This window comes from Lacerta agilis, chromosome 4, assembly GCF_009819535.1.
Source record: "Lacerta agilis isolate rLacAgi1 chromosome 4, rLacAgi1.pri, whole genome shotgun sequence".
NCBI lineage: Eukaryota > Metazoa > Chordata > Lepidosauria > Squamata > Lacertidae > Lacerta > Lacerta agilis.
The window spans coordinates 20,276,435-20,294,660 of NC_046315.1; the positions used below are offsets into that span (position 1 = coordinate 20,276,435).

General features: G+C 44.4%; 1 protein-coding gene across 1 annotated transcript in view; it reads right to left on the reverse strand.

Moving 5' to 3' along the window:
* Positions 1 to 2,586: 2,586 nt before the first annotated feature.
* Positions 2,587 to 18,226, reverse strand: part of ALKBH8 (alkB homolog 8, tRNA methyltransferase) — a 48,078-nt gene continuing 32,438 nt past the window's right edge. The window contains exons 8-12 of the mRNA XM_033146223.1: positions 14,965 to 15,071; positions 13,386 to 13,537; positions 10,588 to 10,844; positions 4,785 to 4,934; positions 2,587 to 3,239 (exon numbers count right to left, since the gene is read on the reverse strand). Of these exons, the coding sequence (XP_033002114.1) occupies positions 2,685 to 3,239; positions 4,785 to 4,934; positions 10,588 to 10,844; positions 13,386 to 13,537; positions 14,965 to 15,071 (1,221 nt within the window). The 3' untranslated portion in view covers positions 2,587 to 2,684. The remainder of the gene's footprint in view (positions 3,240 to 4,784; positions 4,935 to 10,587; positions 10,845 to 13,385; positions 13,538 to 14,964; positions 15,072 to 18,226) is intronic.

Sequence of the window (18,226 nt, forward strand, 5' to 3'; positions counted from 1 at the left end):
GTGGGTGTGGGTGTATCTACACAATTCCACGTTCCAGGCAAACTTAATGAGGATTCTGTGTGTGGCTACATTTGAAATTCAAACTATGCGATGTCGGCAGCAGGGCCCTAATTTATTTCTGTTTTCTCAGAGAGACAAAACATGCAAGCATAATCTGTAGGTAATTAGGGGGAAAGCATTATAGGAATTCTAGCTGGAGACATATATTTCTGAAATGCTTGGTTGGCGCTGCCAGTTTCACCCTTTCTCCCTTCTCCTTTCATCCTGCCTATAAAGCGATTGTTTCAGCACCTGCAACCAAAAAGACCCACATAGATTATGATCCTTCGACCTGCGAAATCACATCTTCTGGTTTAAGTTTCCACAGCATCCAAAAAAACATATTTTTAAGGCTGCTCCCTGAAGTAATTTGCAAAAATTAAGTTTCACCCCCTAAAATGACACACCGTATTATGTATTGGGATTGTGTTATCCATTGACACAAGTTTGTTAGCTGAAGGGGGCAGCATGTGGGTGTCACCACCAACATGGCACCTGATTGGTGGACCTTGGTGGTATTTCTGTGGAAGTTAGAGTCGTGTCTTCCCCCACTGTTTGAGGATTTTCTGGTTGTGTGTTTTCCCCCTCCCCTCCCAGACAGAGTGGAGATTGGATAGGCTAGCCGTTCCACTGGTGTAGCAGCCAAGTATCTCCAGTGTGACTATAGGATTTCTTGGCCAGTGTGCTTTATATTGTCATTTGCATTGTGTTGTGGTTGAGTTGTCTGCTATGTCATTCTGGCAGTCTCGCTGGGCCTTGCAAATGCATTTGCAATAATGAAAGCAAATGCAAAGGAAAGTAATTGGTTATTGATTTACCCTCAGGGCTATAAACACGCAGTCTTAAAGCCAATGAGAATTCTTATCCACCCACACATTCTCAGGGTTAAAAGAGAGAAAAATATTCTCTTCACCCCAACATGAGACAGCATCAAAGAGACGAGCTGAGGATTCTCAAGGTAGTTCAAGCTATCACATAATTCCTGCCCAGCGCTGGACATCTCCAAGACATCAGTTTCTCTTACTTTGGCACACAGATGTGTTTACACCTACACTTACAAACCTCAGCAGTTTATTCCCATGTTAAGGTCAGCAATAAACCATCTGTTTGTCCACTTTAATTGGCAAGAGCCTGTGAGAATCATGGCAAAGAGGTACCCCAAGAGCACCACACATACATCAGCTGAGCCTTGTCAAGTAGTCTAAGAAGCTGTTAGGTATTGACCTATTTTTGAGATGGGCTGCAGGTGGGGGTCCAGTTAGGTCCATGTAAAGGAAGACTAGAAAGCCAGTAGCTGGGGTAGAGGTCAGGCAGACACAAGGAGCAAAGGAATCGGAGATAAGAGACGTGTTTGTAGAACAGCTGGAGGTCAGGTGCCAGAACAGGTAGACCAAGACTAAAGGGTCAGAATCAAGGACAGAGACATGCAAAAGGCTGAGTTCCAAGGAAGGATTGCAGCACTAAAGGGACCAGAAGTAGATGTGAGGCCTCAGGCAGGGATTCATCACAGTCTGAGCAACAGTCAGGAAGAGGAAGCAGCAACACCTTTACGATCAAGATGCTTAGGCTGATGAGTTGGCTTGGCAAAAAAAGGGCTTTATAGCAACAGATGTGCCTAGGTGGACTTGGGAGGGTCAGCTGACAGCATTCAGGAGGACTGGCGGTGCAAGAAGTAAGGAGCTGGAGAGCAGGGGCTAGACATCATGGTTTGAGACCCGCTTGGTGCCTTACAGAAACTTTAAACCCCTGCCTCTTTTAACCCAGCCCTCAATCCATTGCATTCCATCTAAAAAATAAAATGTCAGGCTTACAAAGATTGTGGAAGGTAAAGGGAACATTGCTGAGAACCAGAGATGAAAATTATATCTCCATAAAGAGTTGGGGAACATTTGTACATAAGGAAACTGGGGAAATGAGCCAATGACTGTGCTGAACATTATGGTCTCTTATTTGTGATTCTGCATTAGTTTAAAGTTTATGAGTCTCTGCTTATATTGCCTTTTTAATGGGTTCTTCTGTTTGTTTGTTTTCTACTTGCCAACGCTACTTAACTTTATATAATAAACTTTTACATTCAGGACAAACATTTGCTCTTATGCTCTTAATTGTTTTTTCCATGTAACTTCACGATCCATTTTCCTCAACCTCCTCTGATTTCAAAACCACTATACACACACACACACACACACACACACACACACACACACACACTGTCCTAGACAATCCTTCATTTTAGGCTCATTTACAGTATTCAGCACCTTATCGTTACTCTGTTGGTTGACTCAGGTTACAGATGCTGCTGCATGTAGTGACACGTGCTGATTCAACCATGTGTTCATGCAGCTGCTGGGGCTGTCCTTGTTAAGGGGTGTAAACGGCCTTGAGAACCTCAGTGCTGAAAGGCAGAATACCAAATTTAACAAGAGAAATGAAATATACTTGGTTGGTAAAGCCAGAGCAATATACAAGTTCCTAAACTGGTAAGTAAAATAATCCCAGCAACACTGTAAAAATAAGATTTATTTTATAAACATAAAGTCATGGCTAAAAGCCAAGAGGCTGCCCAAATCACCTTTTGCAAGCAAATATTTATGTCAAATATGTTCCCTTTCCACTCTGGCAGCCTGCAAGGTATTGTTGACAAGTTACCGCTTTTCAAGAACTACACACCAGTTCCCTTGGTCATAGTAACTCTCTTGCACCTCTATGCAATCTAGCATCTTGCAGAGCGCTTCCAGTTCTCCTTTGGAGAAGACATGGTAATAACGGTGAAATATGGGACTAAGTTCCTGCGAGTCTGCAGAGCATCCCACAGGTTGATGAGACTGGACATGCCTGGATTTTTTCTTCATGCCATCTTTCAGGTGCCAAGGGACCAGCAAGTCTTGGGAAACAAAGGATGTTCTGTTGGTATGAACGGGCAGTTTGGCATGAACAGCCTGGTTTGCATTGCAGCACCTGCTCTTGATATGACCGACGCCCTGGTTGGGGTGCACTGAACTTTGGCAGTCACTGTCACCCGTTTCCTCTACTGTGTCACTGCCGAGCTCTTCCGACGCACCACTGCTAGCTCTTTTTCCTTTCAGGTATTTAGACTTCTGGTTCTTGTATTCCTGTTCCATAGCCCAGACATAAATAAGGGCTCTTCCACCCGGCGTCAGCAACCGGACTAGTTCGCGGAGAGCGGCCAGCCTTCTCTCCTGGTCAAGGGGAAAGCAGATCAAATCAGTCCAAAAGTTAACAGCAGCAGGACTCCAAGTGAGAGTAACGCCTCAAGTACAGCAAAGGAAAACTGATGTGCTCTAGTGGTTTATATAATCAGGAACACCTGTACTGCTCTTTATCTGTTTATTTAGTAAAAAAAAAAAAAAATCCTGCTCTATAATACCCAAGGCAATTATCAACCTCCATTTAAACGTTGTTGTTTTTCTCTTAAAACACTGCTTATGCTTGCCATTTTTATGATTGCTTGCTCAAACGAAAAATGAGCAACCAACACCACAAGATGTGAGCACATTGTTGTAAGGTGTGCCTAAGTAAGAAAACAGATAACAATTGGTGCCTAAATCTGGATGTTTCCAAACCTGGCAGAGGGAAAACAAGCACTTAAGACAGTGTTTGAGTGACACCACCTTTTCTGCTGGTTTAATTTATGCTAGGTGGCCGGGTCACATGACCATTCTGAACAGGCTTCGGAGTTACGCCTGGGCAATATATCGTCCAAAACCGGTTTGAAGTCCATATCAGCTTCATAGTTTTTGACCTGGCAATATATCGCAAATTACCGGTGTGTGTGTGTGTGTGCGCTATGGAAAAATCACGATGAAGCCTTGAAGCCAGCTAATGCCTCTACATAGTCCCATCTTTATTTCAGACATTGTAATATATCAGTATATCACAATGTTTAGCTAGTGATATATTGTGATGTTGAAAACCAGATATCGCCCAGCCCTACTTAAGATCCAGCCTGAGTCGCCCCCTCCACACATCCTTTTTAGGGTTGCAATGGCTTAAGATCCACCAGGCTTAACTCAGCCAGCTGGGCCCTAGCTAAGCCTGGATGGGGAAGATACCTGCACCTCTGGCTGAGCCAAGAATGGGGTGTTATGCCAATGTAGCCTGGCTACACCAGAAACCTCCCAGCTCAGCCAGAGACCCATTGGATCCTGCCCACCCCTGGTTCACCTCGCTATAGGATGGCTCTCTTAGCTAGCTAATGGCTGAGACATTAAACATGGGTGTCCTGATGTTCTAGCTCCACCCATCATCGGGAAAGTGAGTGCAACTGAAACCAGCTCATATCAGCTCAGTCTTAGCCACTGAAAGTCCAAGTGGATGATGGGTCTTGGCCCGAGAGCCCTGGGAAGCTGCTGTCTTTCGGAAGACACAATACTGGGATAGATGGACAAGCAATCTGATCCAGTACAGTTGTACCTTGGTTCTCAAACGTAATCTTTTCCGAAAGTCCATTCGGCTTCCGAAAATATTCGAAAACCAAGGTGAGGCTTCCGATTGGCTGCAGGAGCTTCCTGCACTCAATCAGAAGCCACAGAAGCCATGTCAGACGTTTGGTTTCCGAAAAACGTTCACAAACCGGAAGACACACACTTCCTGGTTTCTGTTGTTCGGGAGCCAAAATGTACGAGTACCAAGGCATTCAAGAACCAAGTTATGACTGTATAAGCCATCCAGTGTTGCTGTGTAAAGGATATGGCAACAAATCATAGGAAAGAGTTTTAACTTGCCACTGTTGAAAAATGGTGGATGACAGCAATGGAGATACAGGCATCACATGAGCTGCTTCGTACTGGTACTCTGAGTGCATCGCACACAGAGGCTTGAAACCCCTTCTCTCCACAAATGTCCACAAGAGCCATGCTACGGTCACAGCCAAACTGCAAGAGAAAATGGGAAGGATTGCACTCTTAACAAGATACATACAAAAGTTTCATGTGGATTTTGCAAAAATCACCTACAGGCAAGAGATCTACTTTCCTTCAGACATTTTTTTCCCCCCAACAAAGCCTGCAAGTATTTTGAATTCCTGGCACATTTTTTGCCTCTGTGGAAGAAATAATTGAGTATCTCTAGGTTGGATCTCACTTCTTCAAAATTTTAACTGCATACTTGTATAGAAATTTGAATAAAAGAGGACTGTCGAGATATGACACACTCAAATGGCACCTTTGGATTTCTCCAGCATGTGTGGTAGAAATGCCGTCTCCTTTGAAATGCTGCACTGTGATGGCTGTCTTGTCTTCTGAGCCTCCTCTGTCCCACAATGTCTCAGTGAAGTAGTTCATTATTATTTGCATTTTGCAGAGGGTGTCAAAAGCTAAGTGCTCCTTACTCCCAGAATAAAATAATTCGGTTTCCTTTCCTCAAAATGTCATTGGCCTTTGGTAGAAGCTAACACCTATTTTTTATTTTTAAAAATGCAATAAAAAAAGAATTTAAAAAGTATTGCAAAGGAGGCAAATTTTGACCAGCAGAAATTTCTACCAGGAAGCTGAATTATAGAGTCCATTTAGCTCAGAACTGTCTGTGTTGATTGCCAGCTGTTCTCCAGGGTTTCAGATGGGGATATTCCATCCCAGGCCCAACTGGAGATGCTATGGGTCATGGACAGCAGATGCCCTACCAATGAGCTATGACTCCCTCCCTGAAATCTTGAGAGAGATGAAAGAAATTTAAGGCACCACTCAACTTCAAACAGGCATTTTAGCCAATGAAGTCGCAGCACTTAAGAGTCCAATGAGGTTCAAAGGTTTAAGTAACATTATAGCTCAGCTGGTTAAAGCATGGTGCTGATAACACCAAGGTTGCAGATTTGATCCCTGTATGGGACAGCTGCCTATTCCTGAATTGCAGGGGGTTGGACTAGATGATGTTCAGGGTCCCTTCCAACTCTAGAAGTCTATGAACAATTCTATGAAAGGGTCCCATGTACAAACAAGCAGCTGAAAAGAGGAGAAAGTTAGTGCTTCATTGACTGTATCTGTGGCCACCTTCCATGATTAAAAAAAGAGTCACAATTCTTCCGATTTCAATCACACTCTGTTCCAAATATGTACAGTATAAATTGACTGGGAAGCAGGAATTCAATCAAAAAGACAATACTGGAGTGACCTTGAAAAGAGGCAACACTGTACTCTGATGAAATGTAATGAGCTGCAGCTAAGCAAACCAAGAGGAAGAAAGCCTACGACCGGCAGAATATGAGGTTCCTAATTTGCATCTAAATTATATCAAATAATTGTGAAGTCGGGCTTACTTGTAATGTCCTATGTATTAAAGCGAATCCACTACTGCCCAAAACAAAAGATTAGATCTTGCACTGAGGGAGGGCGGGGGGAAGACCCCGGAGCATTGCCTACCTCAATTGAGATGCAAAGAAGAAACTGCAAAGGCTACACGGGCTTCAGATTAAATTTGCATTTGATATAAATAATACGATGGGAGCTGCAGGCATGCCCATAATGACTGGACACAGATAATTACGAGTTGCTAAGAAGGTGTAATGATCTTACTGGATTATCAGAGGCACTTTCATATTATTTTAATTAACTCATTCTCTCTCTCTCTCCCCGCCCCCAATGCTTATGTGAACCAAGGTTTCATGTGGCTCAGCCCATCATCCCATCTGAAATCCCAACGTTTAGCCTTGCAGCAGGTAAAGTAACAAAGATGAACACTCCTGAGCATCTGCAGAGTGCCTTTGCCTCACATCCATACCATACATTTGAAGCAGTATTATACCACTTTAAACAGTCACAGAATCACAGAATTGGAAGGGATCCAGGGGATCATCTCGTCCAACCCCCTGAAATGCAGGAATCTCAACACATGGTTCCCCCATGGCTTTCCCCAAAGAATCTTCCGATTCTTAGGATTCCAAAGAATCTTAGGAATCTTAGGATTCTGTTCTTCCTGTCCACATTTCTTGAGGCTGTGAAGGAAAGAAACCAAAGTGCCATGGTTTCACCCTAGAATAGAGCCATATTTTTGCAGTGGCCACATTTATTTCTATTACCAGGTTAGCAGCAGAGATAGGAAGATGCAAAATATAATAATTATTAGGGAGCCCGCAATCCACAAGATGCTGATTATCTCCCCAAGCTTGGGGAACAAAAAGAACCACAGGATACTGTGGTCATTTTAGCTTTACCTCACAATAACTAACTCCTCCTGGTGGAATTAGATCATTTAAGTCCATTTGAAACCTGATTGATGCGACTCATCAGAAAGCTGATGGAGAGAGAACTACATCTAATTTTGAAATCCAGCCACCAAATGAAATTATGTGGCTCCCTAGAGAAACATCTCAGCTATAACTAATAGCATGAGAGTCTCGAGGAAGCAAATTAAATTCGGGCAAATTCATACAAACACAGCAAGAAAGATGACAGCATGCAGCCACAGTGCGAGACAGAGAAAGGAGAGAGAAATTCCCTTGCTTCACTTGTTCTGAGGCGGACCTTTAACATTTCTTTCACGTAGTGTTTTGTTTTCCCTCACAGAGAGCTGCCGCGTCACCTTTCAGAGAGAAGGGGCTGTGTCTAAAAACTAGAAGGCCATCTCTCATCGCCAGGAAAAGGAGAATTGTGTAATATACCCAGTGGGCTCCCTATTTTTATTTTTGGCTTTCTTTTTGTTTGCCTGCTGTCCTGAGTCCTTCATCTGCAAGATATGTTCCCTTTTCATTGGCCAATAAAGCAATACTTGGATTGAAAGGATGCCCGAGGTTCCCATCATCCCAAATCCACATTTGCCTTTTGGCCAGTGTAGCAAATCTATCACACGTTTCCAATCCCCAAGGGTCTCTCTCAAAAAATCTCTTGGTAGTTTCAACACTCCTTTGGCCATTTCTCACACACTCTGTCAAACAATTCAGATCCAAGCTAAAACCACACCAAATTTATGAAGTGAGCCGTTGTGATGTTGCCGGGCATGCTGCAATAATACCGGAGCAACCTGATGTATGTTTATTATTATCATCGTCATTATAATTGGCAGGCATGTTTGTCTCTGTTCTTTCTGCTCGCTGATAAAATAAAAGTTCTTATTATAATTCCCTGTCTGGAATTATAATGCATCTGCTTTAGGCAATTTATTTTTAACCAGAAGGAATCTACTGATTTATAAGCGGGCGTGTTTATGCCTGAATGCTGTAGCCTGAAAATAATTATTAGTCGATTTGGGATATTAACTACATTGCAGGCGCCAGTTCCTGAATGAGAGAGCTTGCTGGAGAGACAAATTTTAATGACAGATTGCTGCAAAGAGGGAGAAAGTTAAGCAAGTCAGCTTGGGGTTTGCTTACTGTCTAAAAGTGGCTTTCGAATTGTGTGCCAGTTAACATTGTATTACTCATACGGAGCAATCTTAAGGCTAGGGTCTATCAGCTGAGATGTCATAGGATTTGTTAGAAGACCTGCTACACTGGCAGAAGCAGAATATGCCACCATCATGAGAGGTAGGCCAGTGGAAGACTTCAGATATGTCGATTGAACATCAGAAGAGCCTGCTGGATCAGGCCAATGGCCCGTCCAGTCCAGAACTGTATTCTGATAGTGGCTGACCAGATACCTATGGGAAACCCAAAAGCAGGATTCAAGCACTTGAGTTTCAAGCACTCTCTACTCCTTTGGTTTCCAGCAAGGGGTATTCAGAAGAATTGCTGCCTCTAACTGTGGAGGCAGAACACAGTCAAAATGGCAAGCCCATTGATTGCCCTTCCCTTCATGCATCTGTCCTTTAAAGCTATCTAGGTTGGCAGTCATCACTGCTTCCTGTGGGAGCAAGTTCCATGGTTTCACTATGCGCTGAGCTGATTAAAGTTCCTGGAATATTTCAAACTAAGGATACCCGAAAGAAGACGAGAGAAACACATTTGTGCATGTAGGCTTTGTGCTGTATAGCAGGGGTGGCCACCTCACAATCCACAGGGCCATATCTGCCCTACAAAGCAATTTCACCTGGCCCCTGACAATCTACCTACTTTTAATCAGTGTGGGCTTAACATTTTGCCCCCAGTGCGGTAATGAAAGAGAGGGATTTTCTTCCACAATGTCATGTTTCACGTCTCTGAACTGTGCATGTAATTCCTTGGCAATGTCTAAGATCCTTTTTATTAAGAGCTATGAAGCTCATACCACTAGGTGCCATTGACTTGACGATGGTCTGGAAGGCAATGTGGTTCCTGAGAAAACAGAAATTGGTCACTTTTGCTCTGGGGTAGGGAACCTGTGCCCCTCAGGAGACCTCAGCCAGCAGTCAGGGATTATGGGGGTCAAAGTCCATCAAAATGTGAAAGGCCACAGATTGCCCACCCTTGCTCTACCCCCCCCCTCTGGCTTTGTACTTTGAACAGCAACTGTGAAAAGTACTCTAAAGATGAAAAAGCTCTCCTGGGGTTTTAATCTTCAAGCACTGCCTGGAAAGGGGGGGAGGAGATGGAACTTTGCTCTCTGTGCTATCACATTTTCTTCACTTTTCTTGGGATTATTACATATAAACTCAGGTATCATTATATGGTAATATAGAATGAATCCAGGCACAGTCGGCCAAACCAGTTAGGCTTGTAATGGCAAAATTTAGTTGTCAAAATACAGACGCAGCAGTTTCAGGACACACTCAAGAGGAAAAACTCCAAAGGCAGTGGGAAAAGCCAAGATTGGACTGGGTGGCACAACTTCAGGGGGATCCTCAGCTGGAACCAAGAGCTGCAGAAGTCTAGGTCTATGGCCAAGCCTAAAAAGCTATAACAATTGTTTCTGCACAGGCTTGATCTGGTGGTAACGGCAGGCAGTATAAGTGTCCTGATCCATATCTCTGTCCCCACCAGGAGGCAAGATGCTACAGCTGCCCCTGCTGGCTGTGTGCTGTGTGCCTGGACAAGAAAGAGAAGCCAAGAGTTTCAGGACCATGGAAAGCAGCCCTGCTATTGAGAAGAGGAGGAGGGAATGAGTTCACTCAAAGATAAAAGGGATACTGTTCATTTTTATTCATCTCAAAAGCCAGTGCCAATCTGCCTCTCCACATCCATAATTTCCAGCCGAGTGCATTACAGCCAGTGCCAGCAACTGAGAGCCAGGATCCCACTGTGATGGCAAGCACATGCTCCAGTTCCAGATTCGGCCACCCACAACCCTGGCCTACCTGTAGTTCTGACACATGCCACAATTGTTACAACGGCTTTATTGGTCTTTAGGAACTCTTTATCATTTTGAATGGCTGTTTGAATATTGGCTCAACTCAGGTGACCTTCCAAAGCCAAATAAAAGTCCGAATTGCCATCTAAGGGATTGGAAACATTAGTCACAGGCTCCTCCCCATGATTCCAGCCTATGTATTCGAAACTCAACTACTGTGTTGTAAGTCACTTTGTGGGAGCTTTTCAGGAGGGAAGGTAAAGAAGGAGAAAGAAAAAGAAAAAGGGAGGGAGTGAAAGCTTTCCATGCAGGAAAAATGTCATAGGAGATGCAATCCTGATAGGATAACTATCCCCTTCAAAGCAAGGTGGACTGAAATCACATAGTTCCTTACCATATGTAAGTCTTTGCGGACTCCTAAATACTTTCCGTTGCCACAGCCAACATCAGCCACAACAGCCCCACATGGCAAAGTCCTCAGGAATTCAACGACTCGCGGCCATGGGCTGTGTCTCGTGCTACTGAAGTGCGTGGCAATCCCTTCATACACCTCGTGGACATACTTTTCTTCTAGCTTCGAGGCTTCTCTCTCATTGTCCAGGAAGGAGGGCTCTGTGTCCTTACGCTGACTGTCACACACAGAAGGATAAGCTACAGGGTAGGAAAGGATAAGGATTTATTTGTCCGTAAAGAACTAGAGCAGTCCATTTTGGATTGCGCCCACTTAACAGAGAATTCTGAAAATCGCAAACTGAATTGCACATTTTGAGTTTCAGTTTTAAAATTGAATTGAATTGAATTGAAAATGGCACACCCTTCATCTATTACCTAGTTAGTGATCTTACACTAAAGCCTATATATTTGATGAACTAAATCAGTGTTTCCCAAACTTGGGTCTCCAGGTTTTTTTGGACTACAATGCCCATCATCCCATTATCCACTGGTCTTGCTAGCTAGCTGGAGACTCAAGTTTGGGAAACACTGAACTAAATGGTAGACCTTGGTTTCAACTGAAATACTCTAAGAGGATCAGGGTGCAACTATGGCATGGGCAGAGTAGTTACTAGACTTAGGTTTACATCTTAGGAACTGTATCTGAAAAACACTACGGCCAGGATCCAAAATACTAGAAGTATTCTACCCATGTATAGGGGCTTTCCAGATCCTACCCCTTGTACTTTGAGCCCCCTGTGCACCCTCCAAAATTCTGGGGATCTTTTGGAGTGCCATCTCTCAAGGCATAAGGGGCTTCTACTAGAAGGGAAGATCAGCAACCCTATAAGCATGATTACAAAACTCACTTTGCATGTCTGCATATAACTGTCAACATTAACCATGGTTTAGAGCACCAAAGTTAATGGTTCGTGTGAAACCATAATACCAAATTCTGGCACAAAAGAGAACCATGGTTAGAATAAACTGTTGCATAGTTAGCACCAGTGCACAAATAACTCTTCAAAACTTTTAATGTTGAGATAGGAAGGGAGAGAAGACTTCTCTTTGGGGAGGGGGAGCAGGGCAGGGGAGTGAGTGCGTGCCCCTAGGCTGGATCTCAATTTACAAACCATTGTTTCCATGCTATATCTGCACCACATTGCATGCAAAAACAGTACAACTGCATCGTACAAGTTTAAATAAGGGTGAAGAGAGGGTGCTTCAGCGCATGGTGTGACATCAGCATCAAAAAGCCCAAACTTATATTGGGTGACTACCAAGAACCACCGTCCCTAGATGGCAACAAACCTTAACAGCAATTCCCAAAGTTTACACCATAAGAAGCAAATCAAAATCTTTTTTTCTCTCTCGGAACACATCGATCAGATTGTTTGTGTAAAACTGTCTGAACTACTAGAGCTATGCTTGACTCAAAAGTCTTACTTTGATTAAGGGGCTTGTTGTGTGCTAAAGGGTGTTCTTTGGCCAAAGGAACGCTTTCTGGAAGGTAAAAGGTGGGAAATATTGCTTACTCCTGTTGAACTTTCAAAGACAAATTTGTCACTAGTCCAGAAGAAGGGGTAGTGGTTTGTTTTAAAAAGGAGACAACAAAGGAAAAAGGTTACTTCCAGGTGAAATCGGTATTGTGTAGCAGCAGCAGACCGACCAAGGAATAAAAGCCCTGTGGTGCAACAGACCCAGTCAAAAGGGCAGGAATCTAAGCGCTCACCTGCTGCTGCTCCACCTGCTGCTGCTCCACCCAACCAACCAATCAGAGGTGGCAAAGCTGGAGCGAGGGTGGGGTTTGGAAGGGACAGCATTAAGTGTTGCAGAGGAAATGAGTCAGCCCTGGGTGAACCATGACAAGTTGAGAGTCCTGGGAGTGGGAAGGGGAAGGGGAAGGGGACCAGTAGGAATGTAGTGGTCATCAGTGGTCACGCCCTAGGGCACGGTTGGCAAGAATATCCAGAGAGGAGGGAAGAAGTGCCAATACTTCCACTCGGCCCTAGTTTATTTATTCCTTTGCCCAAAGTGGGGCTCCCATATTGCCAAGATAGCTAGTTCCACAACTGGAGGCCAGGAGAGCCTAGAGACGAGTGGCCGACACCCCTGATACAGGAGGGATAGACTATATGGTGCCCTTCAGATGTTGCCATACTACAACACCTATCAGCCCAGCATGGACAATGGTGAGGAAGGCCAGAGTTGCAGTCCGCAACATCTGCAGGATACCACGTTGGCTACTGCTGCAATACGTGGTAAGCGTCCCAAGATGCTGTAGCCTCAGCAAGACATGCTGAAGCTTGCTTTTTTAAAATGCATTTCTTTTACAGAATTTGCATACTGCTTAACTGTGAAAATGGTTTGCGTAAAAAATACATTAATATTATTGATAAAAGTCAGAAGTTGACCCAAAATAATTTAAAATTATAAATAAGACCTGCAGTTAAAAATACTCATTCTAAAGTAAATCACTCATTAAAATATATGCTGACTTTACATAGCTGGCCAGACTTCCCTAAAGAAAAAAAAATTGTTTAGCAGGTGCCCAAAACAGTATGGTTAAGGTGCTGGTCTGGTGTCAATGGGCAGGGAGTTCCACAGAGTGTTTGATTCCGTACAAGTGTAGAATGAACATGGCACAATGTTTAATGAGGCCATGCCTTTGAGAGCTGAGGGCTAAGTGTGGGGAGCATAGCCTTAAAGGAATGGGACCCAACAAGCTCCATTGTTTGCAACTGAATAACTGGAACTTACAGCAATTGCAAGGGCTTCTCCTCACTTTTCTGAAAGTGAAAGATGTCCTTTCCCCTCTCTTGTTCAAGGTTAAATCTCCAATGTCAGCAGTGACGGCTCCAATTTTCTGTCCTTCAGATGCCTGAACAATGTCAAACTTCCTAGGTGTGATGCTTTAAAACAAAACAGAAGCTAGGATTATTATCTAACATGACAAACATATTAGATGAAATGGTTCATTAAAACCTGTGAAATACTGAGACAAGTGTCTAATGACTATGTACCTGGGGGGCGGGGAGAGACCCATCTCAGGCTCTGCAGGTTTCGAACCACCAGCTCTTGAAACACCTGCATCAGGAGCTTGGCTTGATTCCCCAGTTGGGGGTACAACAGCCCCCCAGAGACAGCTGGTTCCTCCTTCTCTTCAGAGTTCGAGACTATGACGCTGCTGGGCTAAAACGAATTGCTCTGCACTACAACACATTGCTGCAGGTCCCTCTTGGATCTGCATACCTCATTTGCTGACATTGTTTACGGACCTTGATACTGACAAGGGAAATGCCCACAGTGAGGACCTTTCAGAGGAAGGGCAATGCCCTGGATAGTGCCTCAAAGGAGCCTGGGTTCAAATCCCTGATCAGCCATGATGTTCTCTTTGGGCAAGACGCTGCCTCTCTATCTAATCTACCTCACACGGTTGCTGAGAGAATGAAAGTGGGAGGAAAGACCCATAAATACCATTCTTGAGCACCTTGGAGGATTGGTGGGATTGTAACATAATAAATAAATCTGTCTGGTACAGGAAAATGAATCTTGGGAACTATGTTGCCCAAGTATCCCTCCATACAGTCTGTTTGAGATTCCTCAGGGAAATCCTGCAAAACTCCAAATCTTTCTCACGTCCAGCCTCCCCCCCCCCCAACTTGATAAACGAGCTTCATCAATGCAGAATTTGCCTCGGAGGGGCGGTATATCTGTCCAGGGGACTAGTTGAGAGCCCATCAGAATTGCTGACTTCAAAAGTCGTGAGCACTTGACTCCCAGCAAGACAAGCGCTCAGCCTCTTATTGACTTTTATGCTGCTGAGCCGAGTTCAGCCGTGGCAGAATAAGCTGCAGCAAACCATATCATTGCTTTGCGAGTCTGAACAAAGCAGACCTAAAAACCACATACCTGTGCACACTACCTCACCATTTTTTAGTTATATTAAAACATCTAGCCTGGTTTCTAAAACCAACATAAATGGGCATATCTTCAAAAGGTCAAAGGGCCCACGTCATATTCTGACATCTCCCTGCCTATCACCTTTATTCTTCTAGTTCATGAGTAGAGAACCTGTGGTTTTCCAGCTGTTGTTGGACTCCGACACCCATCAGCCCCTGCCAGCATGGCCAATGATCAGGGAGGATGGGAGTTGGAGTCCAGGATCATTTGGAGGAACACAGACTTCCTAGCCCTGCTGTAAATAAACAAAAAACGGCAAATGGATTATCATCATTAACTGGTGACTGCTAAAGAAACAAGAAGGGAAGTCTGCCGCCAGTCTGCTCTGCCATTTTTATGCATGTAATATAATTAACTTGTGACTGTCAACACCTACCCATGGGTCCAGAGGTATCTAGATTCTCCAGACATTACCAGCAAGCTACGCTGAGGCAGCATAACTGCTGCGGCATGTCCATCCGGATGTTTGAAATCCATAACAATCTGTAGAAAAGAGGGGGAAATCATCTGTTATTTCTGAGAATTAACTGTAAGTGGGCAAGATTTGCCACAGAAATCAGCATTTTGATTGTGTGTTTACGGACACAGCAGGCATTTGCACTCAGAATCACACAGTCTTTGGGAACACAGAAGCAGCCTTGTACAGAGTCAGGCTACTGGTCCACTGAGTTCAGTACTGCCTACACTGACTGACAGTGGCTCTCCAGATATTCAGGAATGGGACATTCCAAGGTGTACCTGGAGATGTTGGAGATTGAACCTAGGAACCTTCTGCATGCAAAGCAGAAGCTCGGCCACTGAGCTACCACCCTACAATTTTACAAGGCATTTTGTGACGGACTGGCTGGATGCAGAGCAGTGGTGGGAGGCACCAGTTGGGGAACCCCCAAGGGAAGAAGCCTCGGGGCCAGAGGATTGGTGGTGGGACAACCATGAGTGGTCAGAGGGAGAAGACTGGGAGGAGGAGCTGGCAGAAGCTGAAGAGGCAACAGGGTTTAGTGAGCAGGAAGAGTCTGTGACTGAGAGCACTCCAAAACCAGAGGCTGGAGAGGAGGAGAGCCAAGAGGCAGCAATGTATCAGGCTCATGAGGAGGCTGGGCTGTCCCCCACTTCTGTTGCGACCAGCTCCCCTCCCCTCCAGTTTCCCAGAATCCAAAGAGGTAGGACGAGGGCGGAGCAAAGACTGGCAAGATGAAGGAGCCTCAGATTGCTTGGGGAGGAACCAGGGGAGGAGGAGACTTAGGGAGCAGTGGGAAGGCAGGGACCTTCAGTCCTCACAACTGCCTCATAGGGGCAAGTTCTACCAGGACATGTTGCTGTGCTCACTAGGCCTGGCCTCCTGAGCTGTCTTGCTTCTTTGAATAAAGAGTTAACTGAAGCCGTGTGAGTTATTGCTGACGTGCTCCTGTCAGGTTTGGACAAATTCATACATAATAAGGCTATCCATAGCTATTAGTCAAGACAATGATATACTACCTCCAGGATGAAAGCCAATATGATTCTGAATACCAGTAGCTGGGGTACATCGTGACAGAGCTATTGCCCTCTTGTCCTGCTTGTGGGATTCCCAAAGACATCTAGTTGGCCATTCACTGATGCTGAGGTTGGCTTGCCAGGACCTAGACATCACCCCTGGTTTTGCAGTCCAAGGCAGGCAGCAAAAAAACAAGGAAACTTACTAAGCCCTTAAAGGACTGCCATACCTGGCTGGTGGGGCTGTGCAAAACTTGGTGGGTTGCAGGTTGTACGGACCACACATGGAGCAAAATAAAAAATTAAATTAAATGTCTCTCCCCCTCCCCCCCAGAAGAGGCACAACCTAGCATTGGCCATGGCTGAGAGCCAGCACTCAAAATGCTCCATTTAAGTACACAGGAACCTGCTGAATCAGGCCAGTGGCCCATCTAAGTCCAGCATTTTCTTCTCACAGCAGCCAACCAGATGCCTATGGGAAACCTGCAAGGAGGAACTGGTATTTAGAAGCATTGCTGCCTCCGACAGGGGATATTATAGTGGCAATATGTGTAGAAGAATACATGGAAAAACATTGTTCCAAAACAAATTTACTGATATGCATCAGCCAAATTTTGTAAAGGCAAAATATGGCTAGATGGCTTATGGGGGAAATTAAAAACAATATTCACAACACAATAGAAACAGAGTGTTAAACAGAAGAAGCTGTTAGGTGGTGGAGGGGAAGTCACAGGGTGGGGAATAAGGAAGAGTTATTTAGATACATGAACATAGAATTGAAAATAGCTATAATTTGAAATGTACTGTAAAGTGTGTTATGAAGATGTAAAGGAATGAAATAATTTAAATTAAAGAATATCAAGAGAGAGAGTGTGTGTGTGTGTGTGATATCCACATTTTGCAACAGGGTTTTGCTCTAGTTCTGCCTCCTCAAATGCCATCATAGAAGCCTTCCAGAAAGTAATTTCTACCCCACTTTTAATAATAATAGCAATAATAATTATGAGAACAATAATCCTTTTGCAATTTCGATAGCATCTCCCTGACTCTTTGTAAGTCTTTATCCCAGCAGCACAATCCAAGTCGCCACTTCTTTGTCTCGTTCCCCCCCCCCACACCCACAGACACAAAAGGAAATAGAGGGAGGTGCATTAAGGCTCCTGGTCTTCTTTTTAATTCACTAAGGACTCGCAATCAATAGCGCTACGTCTGCCACTGCCAAATCAATCCGCCTCTCATGACAGCTTTCCTCCACAGGACCGATTTCCAATTACTATTTTCGTTTCTACCCATTTTCTTTATTCTCGGAGGTGGCAAAGTCAATGAAGATCAAATTTCCAGCTTGCCCATTGTGCACCGCTAAGGACCGCAGTCAATAATACGTGTTATATACACAAATTTTTATATGTCTTATATGTTATGGGAGGCAATGCTGGATATTTGTTCTCACACAATCCTTTCCAATGTTTCTTTCAAAGAGGGGGTTTCGGAATAGTGTGTCTTCACACCCAGCCCTTCCCTCACAAGTGTGAGTGATACGCATGAAGCTAATAATACCACTCTGCAGTGTAAACATGACGCTGGAGCAAGCGTTCGTGACGAGGGAATGCGTGGCAGAGCATGCAAAGATGCCTAGATAGACATCAGAGCAGGCGCTTGCATTCTGAGTGCTGCTCCCACTGCTAAAGGCATAGGCAAAATAATGCAAAGAAAAACAAGCAGGGGGAGGTGGGGGGGGGGTGAGAGAATTCAAAGAGAAGAGCGGCCGGGAGAGAAAGGGGCATTTCTTAGAGCTAGGAAAGTTCCGCAAGGCTGCTTGCACAGAGATGAAATTGCATTTGGCGGGCCATGTAGACAAAAAAAAAGAGAAAGAGAGAGAGAAGGAGAGGGAAATCATTGTTAAAGAGGCTATATAGAAAGTGAGTCATTGTTTGATAATGATAGCTATAACATTGGCATGGAGAATACAGGATGCAATGTGATTTTAAAGAAAGAAAGAAAGGAGGAACAAAAGCCCTGCAAAGTGATACCTTTATTTGGATCAAATTCTGCAGCTGTAGGAGTAGGCCAACTTCCAGATTACACTTAACTCTTCATTCGGCAGATCTGAGGGACTCAACAGCTTGCAAACTCCTACCACGGGGGTTGAACAGCAGCTCACCTAT